The sequence below is a fragment of the Lathyrus oleraceus genome, chromosome 6 (genome assembly GCF_024323335.1).
Source record: "Lathyrus oleraceus cultivar Zhongwan6 chromosome 6, CAAS_Psat_ZW6_1.0, whole genome shotgun sequence".
NCBI lineage: Eukaryota > Viridiplantae > Streptophyta > Magnoliopsida > Fabales > Fabaceae > Lathyrus > Lathyrus oleraceus.
In genome coordinates, this window is record NC_066584.1 from 500,984,412 (window position 1) to 501,005,539 (window position 21,128).

General features: G+C 36.8%; 1 protein-coding gene across 2 annotated transcripts; it reads left to right on the forward strand.

Annotated features, from left to right (window-relative positions):
- Positions 1 to 2,879: 2,879 nt before the first annotated feature.
- Positions 2,880 to 11,408, forward strand: LOC127093227 (uncharacterized). 2 transcript variants are annotated; one of them, XM_051032132.1, is made up of 14 exons: positions 2,880 to 3,071; positions 3,785 to 4,250; positions 4,538 to 4,781; positions 5,281 to 5,555; positions 6,082 to 6,176; positions 6,334 to 6,396; positions 6,486 to 6,574; positions 6,664 to 6,729; positions 7,483 to 7,887; positions 8,297 to 8,371; positions 8,467 to 8,537; positions 8,654 to 8,711; positions 9,394 to 9,640; positions 9,815 to 11,408. In XM_051032132.1, exons 2-14 carry the CDS (start codon positions 3,847 to 3,849, stop codon positions 11,125 to 11,127), a joined length of 3,405 nt encoding a protein of 1,134 aa, XP_050888089.1. In that variant the 5' UTR covers positions 2,880 to 3,071; positions 3,785 to 3,846; the 3' UTR covers positions 11,128 to 11,408. The 2 variants fall into 2 exon arrangements, with proteins under 2 accessions (XP_050888089.1, XP_050888090.1); XM_051032133.1 differs by lacking the exon at positions 6,664 to 6,729.
- Positions 11,409 to 21,128: the final 9,720 nt, after the last annotated feature.

Genomic DNA, 21,128 nt, shown 5'->3' on the forward strand with positions numbered 1-21,128 from the left:
GTGTGACGGACAGTATGCAGAATTTTCCGCGGTTTTCATTGTTGGAGGACTTCCGGACCTCCGATTTCAATTCCGTAAAAAGCCAAACGTACAGAAAATTATAACTCACATAATGCTCTGATTATATAAGGTTAATGTACAGTTTTAACACAATTAAACCACCACAATCAAGCATAATCATCAAAACCTAACAATCCTAAAATCATGCAAATTAGGGATTTTGACCTAAACATACATCTACCCATTTACCCGATCATACTAACCCATAATAATAAGGATTCCCCCCTTACCTCTTCAATTTGATGGAAACCCTAACTTCTCTTTACTTTTCCTCTCCTCTTTCTCTATTGCCTCCAATGATCAAATGAATTCTAATTCTCACTCTCCTCACCTCTTACTATTTATATTAGTATTCTCTTTGGGCTTAAATCATGATATCTCTCTAATTTAATCACTAGGCCCAATAATACCTAATATTTAAATATCTCTATTTAAATTCAAATAAATTAACCACTCAACATACACACTAAGTTAATTTAATATAATTATTTAATTATATCTCACATCAACTAAATAATTAATTAATACACTAATTCCATTAGTATAATCAATTATTATACTAGCTAACACTTAATTAATTAATTACCACTCCACGTCATTAAAATAAAATATAATAACAATAGTGTAATGAATAAATACTAAAATTGGGTTGTTATAGATATAGTCTAACGGACGGCTCATTCTACTACTCAAATACGATCTAGCGTATGATCCATTCTGATCTTTTATCCTCAGATACAGCCTAATGAACGGTTCATTCTGCAACTCATATACGGTCTAGTGTACGACCCAGTCTGGCTCTTCTCATCAGATACTACCTAGCGTACGGTACATTTTGAAATATAGTCTAGCGTACAACTACTTTTTATCGCCAGGTACAACCTAACGGACGACTCATTCTACTACTCAGATACGATCTAGCGTACGATCCATTCTGATCTTTATTTCTCCAAATACAGCCTAACGGACGGCTCACTCTGCTACTCAGATACGGTCTAGCGTATGACCCATTCTGATCCTTATCTCATCAGGTTCAGCCCACCCTAATATCACCTAATGGATGACTCATTATACGGTCTAGCGTACGACCCAGTGTGACACCCATGTCTTCAGATATGGTCTAATGTACGACGCACTCTGAAGCTTTCATCATCAAACTTTCTGGATGGCATCTTTAAGCTCATCTCCATCAAGACTATCTTTTAATTAACAAGTGTAAATTTTTGGGGCATTCTAAGTGTTCAATAATCTTTCACCTCTAGATTACGAATGGCGTACATACCATTCTAATTCTCTCGGTTTAAGAATATTGAACAGGGGCAACAGGGGATGCATGGTAGCACTTCTAGAGGCAGTTTTGCATGCATGCAATAACTTGGCAAGCAGGGAAGAAAGACCCGTTGGGAAACAATTATCTCATGTTGTTATAAATAGGGATTGTATGTTAAGGAAGTCCGTGTGTTGAAACTACTGAAAAACTCACTTGCTCAAAGTATCCGTGTCAAAGAGAGAAAGAGAGAATTCGAGTACAAATATATGTTCAATCACCATTTTAGTTATCAAAGCATTTTACTTAACTTGTTCATTTATCTTGCATCCAAACTCAACAAACAATTCACATCTCAAAGCTTTACTCATTAAGAATCATTGCAAAATGAGGTTCTCAAACGTTTATGAAAATGTTGCATGTCAGAATCACACACATTTTGCACGTATGTTCTAGGACTAATCTAGTCGGTCCTGCGAGTAACCCTGTAGTGAGAGGACTATCGGTTGTTTGCCAAATTCCATAGTAAACACATATACACAATCTCTAACATCCACTTGCACTACAATTATCTTGAACCCTAAATTGTCTTGGGCGTTGAAGCGCTAACCATGCAGGCACCCCCTTCTGATCCGTCATATCGAAGATTAGCAATGTCGATTTAAGATCGACATCGATTAACGACATTGGTTCAAGATAAACGTCTTCGGTTCAGAAAGCACACTGATCGCAACTTCTGATCCACAATGACACATCACAAAATCACTTGGAAGCTTCCCTCCGTCGTAGTTTCTGCAACCTTATCCATTTCTGATTCCGCAACATAACAATTTCCAACTTAAAGAAATAAAATTTCCAAGTTAGAGAAATAAAAATGGATGCTTTTTTAATTTTCCAATTATTCTTATAAAACTACATAAACCATGCATAACTAAGTTTTTTTTTACATTTGGAATTAGATTATTCGTTACGATTTTCTTCTAATACTCTTGATTTGATGATTATACACAATTTATTTTTGATATATCAATATTGTTATTTTCGTACTCAATGCTTCTTCAACGTTAAACTTCAAAATTGATTTTTTAATTTAAAAAAATTAAAAATATATTTTCTACTAAAATGACATAAAATAAAAATGTTTGTAATTACTAGTAGTTAGAAATAGGTTCATGTTTACGACCACAAAGCCAATATTAGATTATAATGTTATTGAATCTATTAATTGAACAAAAATTCTGATATTAATGAATTCAATAAATATCATGTTATTTGTGAGAGACTAAAATGTATTTCGGAATCAAGAACAATAAATAAATATATACTAGAGTTTACTTATAATTACTTGATGAAGTCTAATACTTTCTTAAATTTTTGATCATATTTTATTTACTTTTATATCGTTTTAGTTACTAACAAATTTTCACATTTTACTTAAACTTATTTTTTAAGTAAGACGCATCTCAAAATTATTATTATTATATTATTAAATTATTTTTGTAACGAACACATCAATATCAAGCCCATGACCTAGAGTGACTGAGTCAACAACCAACTACCACTTCTTGGCCAAATCGGGTAGCGGGCCCACATCGCAAACCCTTTTCTCTATCGCGCCCTAGTACTATATAAACTCGCCTTTTCCTAGTGGACCACACTTTTTCCCTCTCATTCAACTCCGCACTGGCTTCATCTTCGTCTTCGTCCTCTCTGCGAATTCCATCTTCTTCTCTGGTCAATGCAGGTACTCTTCTCTTTTTCTCATGCGTCTAGTCTTCGTTTATATATCTCCGTGTTTTGCCGCCAACTGTTTGCGGCATTGTTATTTACTTTTTCTTTAACCCTAGTTTTTTTTTTGGATTTGATTCTAGTGTTGCGGTTTTTCTATACTCGTTTTTGTTTCTGTTTCGTATCTTATTGATTATGATAAGTTTGGATTTCGAAACGTGTTCTTTGCACGTTGTTTCAGCTGAATAGCATTGTCGTTATGCGTTTTCCAGGATTTGAAATTCTAACTCTTTATCCTTCAATGTTGTTTCTGATTTTTCACTAATGTGCGTTTTATTGGTTGATGCGATTGGACATTTATGCGGATGTTTACTCGTAATGACGTAATGACGTGATGATTTATCTATTTATCCCAATTTTATTGTATTCTTGAAGTAGAATCAACGTGTTTCTATGGTTTAGAGCTTCTGTTCAATGGCATGTTTTTTTGTTTGTGAAATTAGTTTGAGTTAGGGTTTTTGAAATTTTCTAGGGTTTTGATAATGTGTAGTATTTACTGTTTTGTTTTGAACTGTACATGCTTGGCCATCATCATACTTGTCGAGGTTGTGAAAAATCCTATATCGATTGTGATTTGTGTGGTTGTTATTATCTTATTGATTTATTGTATATATGTTTCAAGTATCTTACTCTTTTGTACTTGTTTACTGTTTGATGGCTTGTCTTCAGGATATTCATTAGTGCATGAGTTGCTAATTGAATATATACGCTGATTCAATTAACATTGAATTATGGCGACAAAGTCTAGATTTGATTCCAGCCCAGCTGTCAAGGGGGCTTTCTCAAATGAGCAGCGGGGAAATTTGACAAATGTCGATACGGATAGGTCTGCAAGCTTTCGTGATGGTAATGACAGGCAGATGTTTATTTCGGATACTAGTATGTTGCGGGGAAGTTCTACATCTTCACTATATTCAGATCCAGTTGCCCAGGATTTAAAGTTGGATCCAATAACCACAGGAGGTCCAAAGTATACTAGTTTAAATGACTTAAAACGGTTCCTGAGGATATCTTCTGGAAACACCGTTGAGGATTGTGCTTTTCGAACTGGTAATCCGAAGTCTCGCATTCCAGCGGATCCGGAGGAATTGAAACGATTCAAAGCACGCCTACAGGAGGCTTCTGCCAGGACTAGGTAATTTGAGAAGCTTTATGCAATACCATTAATTCTGTCATCAAATCATACTGCTTTAACCCCAATTCTCATTTAATGTAATTCCTAATTAATTAGTGCGTAATTGAAAGCTTGCATTTTCAGCATATGTAATGTAATTGAATGACTACCATTTTAGTCAACTTTTTTCAGTTTTTGTAATGAAGGCGACACATGAGTTGTTCAGAATTTTTTTCTCATTTATTATTAGTTTGTCACTTGTGCAATGATTCTGTTATAAAGGTTCTGCTCTTTCATTTTTTTCTCAGTTACGGATCAAAGAGGTTGGATGAATCTGTACACAAATTGAACAAATATTGGGAGGCCGTAAACTCAAAGAAACAATTTCAGAACGATGGGTTGCCAAATGAAAGGACGAGTGTGTCCCATTTATCTAACATGGGAATTCAGTCTCATCAGAGCATTACAGAGCTTGCAAATAAAAAACCAGAGGACGGGCCTAAGAAAATCATTCCAGACACCCAGGTCGGTACATCAGCTGCTGAGATACAGGTTAGTAGGTAGCTAGCATTTTTAAATTACTGTTGCATTTCCTTTATTAAAGCTGTGGGTTTATGCCATGTTAATTGCTAGTTATTTCTTTTTTTTAATAATTGTAATGAGGAGGATAGAATTCGAATAGTATTGAACAATAAATAAAATTATTTTAGTGCTTTGAAATAACTTGGATAAGGGAGAGCATGATGGCACAGTTGGATATCCATCATATATTGTTATTTTCAATCTTAGTTCCAGTGCCAATATTTTTGCAAAGTATCTGGAATGGAGGAACTATTATTTTTGGATTACCGATGTAACTCATTGGACCGTATCACTTATGTAGAGACTCATCGATAACTAATTATTGATTTGATTTTCATCTCTTAAATACTGGACATGCTACGTTCCTTTGTTTTCTGAGTAGCAACATATTTTTTAGATGTTGTTAATACTTTATTTTTTAAAATATCTAATCCATATTTACTTTATATCTTTTGGTGATAAATACTAGGCGGAAGGGAAAAACAATAGCTTTGGGAGACAGCCTTTGGCAATTCGAAAGGATAGAGACCACATTAAGGATGTTGGCAAGGTTTGTGATGGTGTTCAAGAGAAGTTTCAAAGGTTACCTGTAAGTGGAGAAACATGGGATAGAAAAATGAAAAGAAAACATTCCAAGGGCACCGTCTTAGCTGGATCCATTGACGGGGAAGGAGAGCCGAAAAGGGTTAAGTATCTAAAGCAAGCTAAAGAGTCTGGTCTGCAGTCTTGTGACATAGGTTTGAGGTAAACACAAGTTTATGAGATGCTTTGATTTCTGATTTTGTCAATAAATGGCCATAACTCTTGAGGTTTGGGAAGTAAACTGACAGCCATAAAAATGAATTGCAATTTGGGAAACATGTTAGTGCGTAAAAAAATCAATGTATAATACTTTATTTAGGAATGTTGTGTTTGTGCATCTTTAGGTTCCTTCATAAAAATTAACCTTATTGGGTAGTGTTAAGAAGTCATGTGGTGAAAAGATTGTTGGCTGACACGAAGTTCTATTTCAGTTACTGTTGTGATGTGATATGTGTATATTAGTTAAAATCATCTTTAGTTTGTTACCAATCTATTCACTTCATTACAAAAATAAGGGTTACTCCCTCTATTTATAGCCCTAGAATAAAAAAGGACAAATCTTATGTGCATTTCTTTGTGTGTTCTGTTAAAAAGGGATAGTTCCTCACCCCACCCATTGCTTTCTTTTCCCTCCTGATATTGGCTAAAAAGGGATTTCTTCCACTTGACTAAGTTTATGTTTTCTCAGTAAATCAAGGCGACCTCGCATGAAGAAGTCACACAATAGTAAAGCTATTGCTCATCTTGGGCATCCATCAACTAGTAGTTTACCGGATATTGCTGGTATGTCTATCCATTTGAGTAACTACTCGTTGCATTAAAAAAATAGAATTGTTTACCATATTATACTTATTTAATAAGCTGCCTTAGTAACAGGATGATACAAGATGTTTTCTCTTATTCAAACAATAATGTTATAAAAAACCATCCGAAATGGCAGGTAGGTCAGGTGATGACTGTGAGGAACTATTATTTGCGGCCAACTTTGCTAGCAATGCCAGCTGTATGTTACTAAACCCTGCTACTCTTGAGTTGTGTGTGCGTTTGTTTATATGTATGCAGAAACTTTATAAACATATTGGTCCTTGACAGATACTGCCTGTTCTAGTTCATTCTGGAAGAAAATGGAACCTAATTTTGCTCCTGTCAACTTGGAGGTCACAGACCACTTGAAGCAGCAGGTTTGTGTTCTGACAATTTGTGTTTGTAAAATTTAAGTGACTCTTAATTGAAGCGTTGCTTTCCTCCTTTTTGTTACTCTTGGCACCAGTTTAAAACAATAGAGGATGATGAAAGTCGTTTGTCTCAAATGCTTTGCCCTCAAAGTGATGGCCCGGTAATACCTAAAGCTTAAATCTTATATTTGCACTAATTTTCAAATTTGACACCTTTTTAGGAATAATGGATATTCTACTTCAAATAAGTGAAAAAGTGATTTTAGTTGGCTTATTTCTTCATTTGAGGTGTATGTGTTTCGAATACCATATGAGGAGGGATAAGTTACTCCAGGAATAACTGAGTAGAAGACTCCACAAGTCAAATCAAATGTTCCCCCCCTCTCTCTGATTTAATATTTTAAATATTGTTAATGTTTTTTTAAATTGTAGTTTTTTTATTTTATTTTATTTTAAATATTTTCATTTTATTTTACCTTTTTTTGTTTTTTTGTATTAGAGGGGATAAAAGTAAATTGGAGATTCTCTTTTTTAATTCCGTTCTTCTGGTTTCTAACGCAACCTTTACCTCAATAGAATTCGAACAAGAGGAACATGTTATCATCTGAGGTAGGACTAATTAGTTTATCATATGTACCAACTCATTAAATAATAGATTAAGGTACCTTATCATGTTTGTCTATTTTATACGGAGGTCCAAACAATAGATTTAGATTAAGACGCCAGTGCGTCAACCTTTTGTATAAGTAAAGGCTAGCGTGTGCATCAATAAAGCTGATTTAATATGAATAGCCACAAGAATATAAAACTAGGGTAGAGCTCCCAAATTGCTATAAGACTGTAGCTTCCAGAGTAAATTTTTTTAATCAGTTATCTGTCTTTTTCTAACACATTTCTTTCATTCAAATTCTCAGGATGGGGTTGTGCTTACGGACAACCTTTTTTTGCAATATCCACTTGAAGGAGAAAGAGGGAGAAACATTTTAAATCAATCTGATTTAAAAGAGCTATCTTCAATGGTTGACATAGTTGATCAACCTCACGATGGCGGCTTTCTGTCCAGTCAAATGGATTTAGAATACAAACTACCACCATTGTACCAAAGAGTATTGACAGCTTTGATCACTGATGATCAAACTGAAGAAACTGTTGGAGATGAAAACACATCTTTTCTGTATGAAAGAGATGACCCTTCTGTTGGATTCTACACTGACACAGTTTCCTGTAATGGGAATGCTACTGTTACACCTGAAAAAATGTCTATGGAGGATAAACTCATAATGGAGCTACAGAGTGTCGGCATATATCCAGAACCAGTGGTAAACTTCTAATATGTAGATATTGAGAAGTCTGTAGTTTGTACACTTCGGAGTTTTTCTGTATGATTTAATTTATCTTGCCTGTTTGTCCCCCCTTTTTTTTCCGTTTATCTTTGTATACACGCATAGTGCACACATGTAACTAGACTTCAGAGGGGAAGCCCTTAACATTTCCATCCTCCCTTTTCATCCTTAAACAGAACAATTTTTTTATTAAGATGCCTCTCCAATCTTTTACGATGAGTGGTGCTCGACTCCTTGGCCAGTGCATGATCTTTTTTATGTTAATGCACACAGACATGCATTATGTTTGAAGAGTTTATTGAGTATTGAATATGATTTTTCGGGTTCATTTTTTCTAACAATGCTTCTGTTACTAACTGTTCTCCTTATGATTGTCTTGTAAAAGCCTGAGCTTGCTGATGGAGGTTGTGAAGCTATTGATCAAGAAATTACTCAATTGCAGAAGGGAAGCTGTCAGCAGGTTTTGATTCTTATCTGAAGTAAACTGTCTGTATTGTTTTAAGTTATTATTGGTTTATTATTTACGTAACTGTCTGTATTTGATCAATTTTGTAGCTCATCAAAAACAAAGAAGGATTTATGAAACTTATTCAAGCAGTAGAAGATGACAGGGAATTGGGACAGCGGTAAAATATTTGATAATATATAATTTATCTTGTTCATTAGTAGTTTTTCTTTTTTATGTTACAAATCCCCATGCTGACCCTCATTAATAGATAATATGTATTATGTTAATATGCAGAGCCCTTGAGCAAGTTGCGATGGACAAACTTGTTGAGTTGGCTTATAAGAAGAAGCTGGTAATATGCCTGTTTATTTTTTGTGCTTATTTCCTATTGTTTGCCGAGTTAGTTTTAGAATGCAGATGTGGCAACTGAATTGAGCTATTTGACATATTATCTGAACCTTGTTATTTGTTTGATTGAAAGGTGGTGTATTTGTTGCAGTTCAATATATTTTTTAACATTTGAATCGTCAAAATAGTTCCTGATTCTGTAGAACACTCTTAATTAGGCCCCAAGATTGTGAATATTTCAAAAAGGTCCACGACTCTATCAAATTTTACTCATTAATTTTTCAATACTAATGTTAGAGACTAATTTGACAATAAATGGTTTAGTATAGGGACCAAATTGATAGTAAGTAGTGTAGTATAAAGACTTCATTGATAGTAAACGGTTATATATGGGTACCAACTTGACATGTTAATAGAGGCATGTATCTTTTTAAAATATTCAGTGCGATGGACCAGTTTGATGGTGTTCTACAGTGCCGAGGACTAATTTGGTGGTTACTTGCTTTTATCCTCAAATTTATATTCTTTGCTCTTTCTTTCTTTTTCAACTCCCCTTGAGATGTGTTACAAAATGTATGGCTTCTGTTCTAGACCAATATTTTCAGAATTATGCTGTGACAGCTTGGTCATGAAATAGTAAGTTAATCTGATTTGCGTTTGAAAAATGACCCTTTATGATATTATAGGCCACTCGGGGAACTATTGCATCAAAGTATGGAGTTTCTAAGGCCTCAAAGCCAGTTGCTTTGGCTTTCATGAAGAGGACTCTTGCTAGATGCCGGACATTTGAGGAAACTGGGAAAAGTTGCTTTCTGGATCCCATGTTTAAAGATGTCCTATTTGCAACTCCTGCTCTTGACAACCATACTGCTTCAACTGTTGATGATATGCGACCACTTGGTCAGAACTCTCGGCAAGATTTTGCACCACCAGGTTTTCTATTTTCATCATGTTTTATTTGTTTTTGATGAATTTTCTTTGATACTCAAATAACGTTAGTGAGATGTCATGTTCATCAAGAAAGAGTCTTATTTATATCTCTTCCTAAAGCATTTGAATTTTGGTTCATCTTTATTTTTATCTCTTCCTGCCTTGGCCCTTTTGCAGGTTCATTTCCTTCCAGGGAGCAAAATGTCTTGGGAAATTCAAACCATCCATCCAACCTGGATTTTGCCAGGACTGGACCAATACTGAACGGAGGGAAGAAAGGTAAAGTGCTACCCGATGATGTTGGTGCTAGCGCTTATATGGGAGGGAAGAAAGGAGAAATGCTACTTGATGATGTTGGTGCTAGCGCTTATATGGGAGGGAAGAAAGGAGAAATGCTACTTGATGATGTTGGTGCTAGTGATTCTTTGGGAGGGGAAAATGGAAAAGGGCTACTTGATGATGTTGGTCCTAGTGCTTCTTTGGGAGGGGAGAAAGAAAAAGTGTTACTTGATGATGTTGGTGCTAGTGCTTCTTTGGGAGGGAAGAAAGGCAAAGTGCTACTTGACGATGTTGGTGCTAATGTTTCTTTGGGAGGGAAGAAAGGCGAAGTGCTACTTGATGATGTTGGTGCTAGTGCTTCTTTGGGAGGGAAGAAAGGCGAAGTGCTACTTGACGATGTTGGTGCTAATGTTTCTTTGGGAGGGAAGAAAGGCGAAGTGCTACTTGATGATGTTGGTGCTAATGTTTCTTTGGGAGGGAAGAAAGGAGAAGTGCTACTTGACGGTGTTGGTGCTAGTGCGTCTTTGGGAGGCAAGAAAAGAGGAGTGTTGCTTGAAGGTGTTGGGGCTAGTGCTTCTTTGGGAGGGAAGAGAGGAGAAGTGCTACTTGATGTTGTTGGTGTTGATTCTAGTGCTTCGTTGGAAGGGAAGAAAGAAATGCTACTTGTTAGTGCTTCTTTGGAAGGGAAGAAGGGAGAAGTCCTACTTGAGGACGTTGGTGCTAGTGCAACTCTTGGTAATTCGTTCTTGGGTGGAACAACGAGAAAGAGGAGTAAAAGAGGAACAAACAAGGACACTTCTATGAGAAATTATGTTAAAAGAGGCGGCCGTTCTTCTGCACGTAACACAAGGAGTGAGCGTAAAGCAAAAGCGAAGGCCAAACCGAAGACAGATCGAGTCTCTACTGCAAAAGGATCACTTGGCAAGTTGGTGGAGAACACCAACTATAATTTGGCTTGTGGCTCTGATCAACTGGTTTCCAGTGGTATCAATAATGTTGGCTCTGTATCTCATGGTTATAGTACTAAAGATTTTGCCATTGAAACTGAGGATCCCTTGGATTTAACAAACATGCCTGAACTGGACTCCATAGATGTTGGTGCAGATCAAGACCTGGGTTCTTGGTTAAACATTGATGAGGATGCCATAGAAGAGGTTGGTGATGCGGGGGGCCTAGACATACCGATGGACGATCTGTTCACGGTTCTGTGAAGACGAATGCAGGATATTATATATTCCCATACATTATTTGGTGTTTATGAATCACTCTGCTGATACAATTCATGACTCTCCAGTTGGCAATCTTAGTTATGGTCATTATTATTTTTGTATATACTTGCCAGTCAGTATCTACAGACCAAATATAGAAACATAAGGTTAAAGATATACAGAAAAGAAGAAAAAGGTAGTTCTCAATTGTTCATATGAGAATGGAGCTCCATCGATTGTAACTGTTACACACATTACAAATAATTTATAATTCTGTTGTTATATTCTCTCATGGCTTGTAAATTATATCATCATAGTTACAACATTAGAAATTTAATTTATGATATCCTTTGTGGTTAAGAATTGGAAATCATAAATTACAATTTAAAATTAGATTTTTCAATCTTTTCTAAAAATCCCTTGTCATGTTCTAAACTTAAAATTTACAATTTAATATTGAGTTAAATGTTTGCGGTGGATAAAACAAGTTGAAAATTAAAGAATGAAAGAAAGAGAGACATGAACACACAAGTAAGAGACTTTTCTAATCATATAACTTGCAAAATAAAGATGGTTTGTTTCTTACTCTAAGCTATATAAATAATAGAATTTTTAAGTTAAATTTATTCTTTTTGTTTCACATAGTAACAATTTTTTTATTGTCAAAGGTTAATTATTCTTTCTTTAAGTCTTCATCTTCTTATATAGAGAGATAGAAAATAGTCGTTGAAGAGAAGAGTTAGCACAAATGAGTCTTGGAGAAACTTGTGTTGAATTATAATTCCTTGTGTCGAAGCAGGTTGCTCCATAGAATAAGGAAGTGCCGAACCACCTATGTCTATTTTAGTAGTATTAGTTATTTTTGGGCTTTTATAGTTTTGGGCTTTGGCTTGAGGTCCAAGTTAATCTAAATTTATAAATAGAGGGAATAACCTTTATTTTTGTAATGAAGTGAATAGAGCATTCATAACATTGTATTCACAGTATTTTGCAGTTGCAAAGTAAATAAGAAGTTTTCCATAGTTTGTGGACAGAGAGAAACTCTGCAGAATTATATTACTCTTCTCCTTCATCGTTCTTTACACTCTTTCTTTCTCCATTGTTCTTCTCTTTTAGTTGTTATTATGTGAGTGGTAACAATCTTATTCATCAAGATTGATTGAAATTCTTCATAGGTTTTGGGGGATTTCCAACATCTGGTATCAAGAGCTCCGATTTAATCGATTCGTGGGAAGAAAATCACCATAACAACGAATCATCCAAACTGACATTTTCCAGCAAATCTTCCGATTCTCAAGAACAACAATTATGAGAATTGGTGCAAGCAGATAAAGGTTGTGTTCTGTTATCAAGATCTTTGGGATCTTGTGAAGGAAGAAGTAGCAACGCTTGCAGAAGCCGCGATAGATCAAGAAAAGGCTGCACACAAAGAATTGAAAAAGAAAGATTATAAAGCTCTCTTTATAATCCATCAATGTGTTAATGCAGATAACTTTGAAAAGGCCAGTGATGCAGAGTCAGCGAAAGAAGCATGGAAAATTCTGGAGAAATCATTTGGAGGCGCGGAGAAGGTGAAAGAGGTGAGGTTACAAACTCACAAAAGAACGTATGAATTGCTTCAGATGTTAGACAATGAAAGCATAACTGATTTCTTCACCAAGGTTACGAAACTGGTGAATCAAATCAAGGTATATGGAGAAGTGTTGACATCAAGATCTGTTGTTGGAAAGATCTTGAGGTTGTTGGCTCCAAAGTTCGACCACGTGGTAGTAGCCATAGAAGAGTTGAAAGATTTGTCAAAATTAACAAAGGAAGAGCTTCAAGAGACGCTTGAATCTCATGAACAAAGAATGACTGAAAAAGCTGCAGGAAAGTAGAAGAGTGATATAGCTTTGCAGGCTCAATCAGTAAAAGAATGAAAAGGTAAAGGAAGCTGGAATGGCAACAAAGGCATAGGAGGTTACAATAATTCAACTGGTCGAAATCAGCAAAAAGGAAACTAGTTGAATCAGAGAAAACCTTGGAACCAAGGCAACCAAAGAGGTGGTGTTGCAGGTAGAGGAAGAGGTGGTGGTCAAAAGCCAGACAAGAGTCACTTTCAGTGTTACAATTGTCAGAAGTATGGTCACTATTCTAGTGATTGTCCAGAAAAGCAGAAGAATCAAGAAACTTATGCAAAGATGACGAACCACGAAGAAGAAGAGACGTTGCTGATGGTTACAACAAGAGAAGAAGAGAGATTCAAGGATCGGTGGTACTTGGACTCAAGATGCTTATCACACATGTCTGAAAGGAAAGATTGGTTTGTCAACATAAAACCCTCAACGAATAACATGGTGAAATTTGCAAATGACAACACTCTAGCAGCTGGAGGTGTTGGTGATGTTCTGATTATGAGGAAAAATGGCAAGAGGTCAATAATTTCAAATGTGTTGTACATACCAGGCATGCAAATTAATTTGCTCAGCATATGGCAGTTAGTCGAAAAGAACTACAAGGTGTCGATCAAAGACAAGATGATGAGAGTTTTCGACTCAAATGGAAGGTTGATCTTGAAGGCTCCAATGTCTCAGAATAGAACCTTAAAGATTGAACTAAATGTGATGGAGCATAAGTGTCTTGCAACATCAGCCAGTAGAGATGAATGGATATGGCATTACAGACTTGGCCATCTCAATTTCAAAGACATTAGAGATTTGAAGAGAAGAAATATGGTTTCAGGATTACCAGAAATCGATATTCCAAATGAAGTGTGTGAAGAATGTGTGTAGGCAAAGCAACATAAGAACAACTTCAGTAAGGATGCAGGAAGTAGGTCGGAGGCAATTCTTAAAGGCATATACTCTGATGTATGTGATCCTCTCACGGTGGATTCGATTGGAGGTAACAAATACTTTGTTACATTCATAGATGATTTCAGTCAAAAACTGTGGTCTTACCTGATCCAGAAGAAAAGTGAAGTGATTAAGGTGTTTGCCAAGTTTAAATCTATGGTCGACAGATAGAGCGGTCGAAAGATCAAGATTTTGAGAACTGATGGTGGTGAAGAATATGTATCGAAAGATTTCGATGCATTATGTGTGAAAGAAGGGATTATGCATGAGGTGGTGCCATCCTACACTCCATAACATAATGGAGTCACGGAAAGGAAGAATATAACCATTATGAATATGGTTAGAAGTATGTTAAAAGGAAAGCATCTACCGAAAGAGTTATGAGGAGAAGCTGTGTCGACTGCGACATATATCCTGAACAGATGTCCGACGAAGAAGCTAGAAGGAATCACGCCAGGAGAATGTTGGTCTAGTGTAAAGCCTAGCTTGAGTCATCAGAGGGTGTTTGGATCTATAACACATAAACATCTGCCAGATCAGTTGAGAAGAAAACTTGATGACAAGTCAAATTAGATGATCCTGATAGGATATCATTCGACTGGAGGATACAAGTTATTGAACCCATTGAATAAGCAGGTGGTGATCAGCATGGACGTGATCATAGATGAGCTTAGAGAATGGGATTGGGCTGAGAATGTCAAGAAAGATTCAGTGAGAATCTTTTATGACGAACCAGCTAGTGAAGTCGAAAGAGAAGTTCGACAGGAAGAAGTCAGAGGTGAAGCAAGCATAAGCAGACCTCAAAGAACAAGACACATGCCTGCAAGGTTGCAAGAATGTGTGATTACATCAGATGATGTGGTCAATGAAGAAGGTGAGCTGGTACATTATGCTTTCTATGCAGATGTTGAACCTATCAATGCAACCGAGGCATTGAAAGATTCGAAGTGGCTGAAAGCAATGGATGAAAAGTTGTAGTCAATCAAAGTCAACAACACTTGGTCACTTGTCGGATTGCCCCAAGACAAGAAGGAAATCTATGTGAAGTGGGTATATAAAGTAAAGTTGAATCCCAGAGGAGAAGTGACACGACACAAGGCGAGACTTGTGGTGAAAGGATTTCTTCAAAAAGAAGGAATCGTCTTCGATGAATTTTTTGCACCTGTTGCTAGGATCGAAACAATCAGGTTGGTTGTTGGTCTAGAAAACATGAACAACTGGAAGATGTGCCATATGGACGTGAAATGTGTATTCCTTAATGGCCACTTAGAAGAAGAAATTTATGTTGCACAACCAGTTGGGTTTTTGAAACATGGCGAAGAAATAAAAGTGTACAGGCTGCATAAAGCCCTGTACGGACTTAAACAAGCTCCAAGAGCTTGGAACAAGAAGATAGATGGCTTTCTAAGGGAGAAAGAATTTGTGAAGTGCAAATCTGAACATGGAGTATGAAGGAGAATTGCCATCCAAGGCGCAGCGGAATTTAAAAATTTCTCCATTTAGTGATCCTTACGAATGGGCATGATCAGTGATAGAATCGTTACCTCTTGTGGCGATTCAAACCTTTGGTGCAGATCTCTGATAATGATCAAAACCTTTGATACAGATCCACGGGGCGATCACGAACGTTGAACGATGACAACGTCTCTACTCAGTCCACACGAACGGATTCCTTCAATCGCAGTGCTAGCTGTTATGAATGAAGGCTTTGAGTGAGAGAAAGAGGGAAACAAAATTCCAAGTCTCTACTTGAATTTATGTCTGAGTGGAGTGGAGTGACAATGCTTCTACCCAAGGGGTTCTATTTATAGAACCACTTGTGTGGACTTCAAGCTAAAAAGCCCACTTAAGTGTATTTTGCCCATATCTCATAATATGTCAAAAATCACTTAAGTATTTGGTACCTTACCATATTTCGTTTCCACTTAAGTGCACCGTACCTTACGGTGTTCCTTAGTTACTCTATTTCTCATCAATCCGTCCTTTGTGTGTGACCCTATAGGTTTTCGCGACGTTGGCAATTATATTAAATCACGCATTTAACATAATAAACAGTGAGCGGTATCTAGCAACACATCACTGCTACCCAAGTCACGAAAATATCATGTGATCTGACAGAACCTCCTGTGATAATAATTATGTGTATAATTACCCCTTTGCCCTTATGTCTATATTGAACACAAGGTATAGACCGTGTCACCCTTGTCCACTTCAATATTGGGACCATAGACATTTATCCTGTTACGCAGGATTGGCAAATTCCATCTAGGACACTCATGTCCCTCAACATTCTTCGTGGAGTACCCATCAACTGTCTTTATGGTTATCCAGTTACGGACAACGTTGGATCAACAATAAAGCACTCGACTCTACATCTAGGATCCATAGTGGTTTCAGGTCGAATAGTGGCATACACTATTATCACCATGAGAATAACTTATGACACTTTGCATAACTTTCTATATAGTATTCTCATAGCGGGTCAATCCGGTATAAATATTACTCCTAATATTCATACCTATGTTTAAGACTTAATAACTCTTTATCCATGATCCATTAGATGTGATCATCAGTCTACAAACATAATAGTCTTAATGCTTTAATGTTATCCCACTTCACATTAAAGCTCGACTACGGATACTTTAAGAATAGTGCCCTTATGTTTAATGTGTTCTCATGATTAAGTCACACTTAATACATTAAACAGACTATCTATTCTAGGGACTTTATTAATCAACCATAATAAAGAAAATGCCTTTTATTATTAATAAATAATTCGATACAAGTACCAAAAGTATTGGCCTCTAGGGCTTACACCAACAATCTCCCACTAGCACTAGAGCCAATCAAGCATACCCCGTATGCCCATTGATCTAGTATGGCCATCATGCTTCTGCTGCGCAAGAGGCTTTCTCAGTGGGTCAACTATATTGTCAAGTGTAGGTACTTTACATATTTTCGCACAATGCCTAAGTATGTGTTTGGATCGTTGGTGAGATCTAGGCTCCTTAGCTTGTGCGATAACACCATTGTTATCATAATAGAGACCAATGGGATCCACAATGCTAGGGACTATGCCAAGTTTATTGATCCAAACAGCTTCCTTTGCTGCACTTAAGGCAACAATATACTCGGCCTCAGTTGTAGAATCAGCAACTGCATCTTGCGTTGAACTTTTCAAGCTCACAGTGCCACCATTTAAGCAAAACACATAACCAGATTGGAATCATTCATATTAAAGCGTCTCAGCACTTTGTCTATGTATGTACTCTGACTTAAGCCAAGTAGTTTTGTGATCTATCTCTATAGATTCTGATTCCTAATATATAGGCTGCTTCACCTAGGTCCTTCATAGAAAAGCATTTCCCCAACCAAGACTTTACTTGTTGCAGGGTAGGGGTATCGATTCCAATGAGTAATATGTCATCTACATATAATACCAGGAATACGATCATGCTCCCACTAACCTTCTTGTAGACACAAGGCTCTTCTTCGTTCTTGATGAATCCATACTGTTTTACTGTTTCATCAAAACGAAGATTCCATGAGTAGGTCACAGGCTCATCTTGATCCATGAGTAGTACATCACCTTGATCAGATATCCATATATCTCAGGTAGGTGACGTATCCTGCCTGACCTACGCTGGTCTTGTTCTACTTGAGCAAGTTGCTCTTACACAACTACTTGTGTTTCCTGCTCTAATTCCTCCATAGATGTATCGATGCTTTGTGATTCTTGAATTTCTTCAAGCTCTACTTTCCTCCCACTGGTTCCTTTGGAAACAAAATCCTTTTCTAGGAAAACTCCAGTTCGAGCAACAAACACTTTGCCCTCAGAAGGATTGTAGAAGTAATATCCTCTTGTTTCTTTAGGATACCCCACAAATAAGCATTTGTCAGATTTGGGCTCAAGCTTAGTTGAAATTTGTCGTTTCACATAAACTTCGCAACCCCAAATCTTCATGTAAGACATATGTGGTCTCTTACCACTCCATATCTCATATGGTGTCTTTTCAACCTTTTGGATGGAACACGGTTAAGTGTGTAAGCTGATGTCAATGGTGTATGTCCTCAAAAGGAGTTTGGAAGATTGGTGTGACTCATCATTGATCGGACCATGTCCAACAGGGTTCGATTTCTTCTCTCAGATACACCCTTCCATTGGGATATTCCAGGAGGAGTAGGTTGGGATAGGATCCCACACTCTTTCAGATGGTCATCAAACCCTAGGATTAAATACTCATCACTTCGATCTGATCGAAGAGTTTTTAATATTCTTACCTAGTTGGTTTTAACTCGTTAGGTTTCACCCTTTTGTATTAATGTTATTAATAGGCATTTCAAGATCAAGGACATATAATCCATTGTTCATTTGTGCAGTAGCATAGAATATATCATTCAAATAAATTGAGCAACAATTGTTCTTTATTATAAATGAAAAACCAAACTTGTCCAAACAAGCAATGGAAATAATATTCCTGCTAATTGCAGGTACATAATAACAGTTCTCTAACTGAATTATTAAACCACTAGGTAAAGTCAATACAAAAGTTCCTACGGCTAAAGCAGCAACCTTTGCTCCATAGCCAACTCGTAGGTCGACTTCACCTTTTGCCAAATTTCTACTCCTTTTTAGTTCCTGCACATTTGTACAAATGTGAGAACTGCATCCAGTATCTAATACCAATGATGCAGAAGTAGATAAATTAATAACAAAAATACCTGAAGTTGAAGTCTCTACTCATTTCTTCTTATCTTCCAGGTACTTTGGGCAGTTCCTCTTCCAGTGTCCGATCTTACCGCAATGGAAGCAGGTGCCTTCTTTTGCTATGCCTCCACTAGGCTTCAAAGCAGCAGTGGGTCTGGGATTGGCAACTTCCTTGCCCTTCCCCTTATCACTCTGCTTAGTGGGCCTTTTGTTCTGTCTCTTTCCATTTCCGATCATCAGAATGGACTTCCCCTTTGACTTCAGATTCTGCTCGGCAGTTCTTAACATGGCGAGCAGTTCAGGAAGAGATTTGTCCATATCAATCATATTGAAATTTAGGACAAATTGACTGAAGCTATCTGAAAACGATTGCAAGATCAAATCAGTTGCAAGTTCCTTTTCGAGGGAAAAACCCAATCTCTCAAGGTTTTCCATATACCCAATCATCTTGAGTACATGGGGACCTACAGGGGCTCCCTCAGCTAACTTGCTTTGAAAAAGGGCTTTTGAAACTTCAAACCTCTCATGCCTTGCTTGCTCTTGATAGAGCAACTTCAGGTGTTCGATCATATCGAACACTGACATGTTCTCATGTTGCTTTTGCAATTCTGAGTTCATGGTAGCCAGCATGAGACAAGCAGTTTCATTGGCATCATCAACATGCTTCTTATAAGCATCTCTTTCTGCCTTAGGTGCAGAACTAGGAGGTTCCTCTTCAGGAACAGGTGTCTCAAAGACATACAACTTTTTATCATGTTTGAGGACAATCCTCAGGTTTCGGTGCCAATCCAGAAAATTTGTCCCAGACAATTTTTCCTTATCAAGGATTGATCGCAAGATGTTGTTAGAGGTGTTTGCTGTCATGGTAATCTACATAAGGATTAATGAAAATATAAGTATCATTGACATATTCAATTAGGCCTTTAATTAAATATGCTCCCACTATTTTACTCAAAACAAATGACCCTCATCATCTGATTCGGAAAATCCCGTTGGAAGATTTTCTAGTGGGTCGAGATCCATATTTCACTTCGTTCTAAGCCCGCGTAGGCGGATTACACAAAACTAGGTTATTTAGGTAGGAACTCCTTCCAATTGTATCTCATACAACTCTCGAAAATTTCAGTTGGGTGAATAACTCCTTATTCCAATTCATCATATGGATTATTCCCAACTCTTGCTTCTAAACATATATATAATCTTATTATAATTTGTTTAGTTAAGTTTGACCCATTGTTTTAACAGTTGGATATTACAATTATCCCATCGCACCTTACTAATATATAGATCATGCACCTCACGTAGGCGAAACCTACATTATCCATTACTAGTCTTGATGAGTGTTAAAACTTGGAAAACATAAACTTAATATTTAATTTGAGGGAATTGCAATTATTCTGATCTCACCGGCTTGTTTATCATATAAACCGTCTCTCACATGCATCAATATACATTCACATGCATCAACATACATACAAACAAAATGAAACAGTTATGGCCCCTAGCGCAATTGTTCTCCCAAGCCAATGAGAGAACCTAAGCTAACCTACAACGATCTAAGCTTCTCCAAGCAAGATCTTCAATGTTGTCCTCCTTTGGCACCGACTTCTTTGCTTTCTTCATATCATTACTTTACATAAAAGAAACTCGTTTTACATACGAGGGAGTGAGATGAGAAAAGAAGTTACATTTGGGAGATTAAGAGAGAGGCACGACACGCAGGTCGTATTTTAAAAACCCAAAACAAAACAAAGGAAAACTAAGGCCATAACCGATCACCACAAGAAAATAATAAACACTTTATTATTATTATTATTATTATTAATTCCTTTAATTAATTAAAATCAAATTAAATTTCGACGACCGATCACACTATGCAGAGTTAGCCGGGGGTCCGCTGCCCGGACAGCGGGAACAATTCATTTAAAATTGACGTCGTTTTTCGTATCAACACTTGATACTTCAAAGCACTTTTTCTAGCCGAACAAGTGAATTTTTCCTTGCGTTAACCGGTTAACCATATGCGTTAACCGGTTAACACTGTTTGAAAATTTTTAGAAAATTCTTTTCTGCCTTGCGTTAACCGATTAACCAAATGCGTTAACCGGTTAACACTGTTTGAAAAACTCAGAAAACTGAATTTCGTCTTGCGTTAACCGGTTAACCAAAAGCGTTAACCGGTTAACACTGTTTGAAAACTCAAAAATTTTTATTTCGTATTGCGTTAACCGGTTAACCATACGCGTTAACCGGTTAACACTGTTCGGAAAAGTGTTTTGAAACGCACAACTCTTGTGCAATCAAACCCCAATTGCATAACTCTCTGACAACACAACCCTTGTGTCGTCACTAACCCTGATGCACCAATTTCAGACCGTCAAACACATCTCGATTGTTAATTCAGTATGATTGATCAACACGTCATTGCTTCACCATACTAATGTCGGATCAAGAAGCAAACG

What these genes read in the sequence shown, in the direction of transcription:
- LOC127093227 (XM_051032132.1), top strand. Translation starts at nt 3,847, where the DNA reads ATGGCGACAAAGTCTAGATTTGATTCCAGCCCAGCTGTCAAGGGGGCT. An exon ending in CAGACCACTTGAAGCAGCAG is followed by an intron (nt 6,575 to 6,663) that starts GTTTGTGTTCTG and finishes TCTTGGCACCAG; the next exon opens with TTTAAAACAATAGAGGATGA. An exon ending in GACAGGGAATTGGGACAGCG is followed by an intron (nt 8,538 to 8,653) that starts GTAAAATATTTG and finishes GTTAATATGCAG; the next exon opens with AGCCCTTGAGCAAGTTGCGA.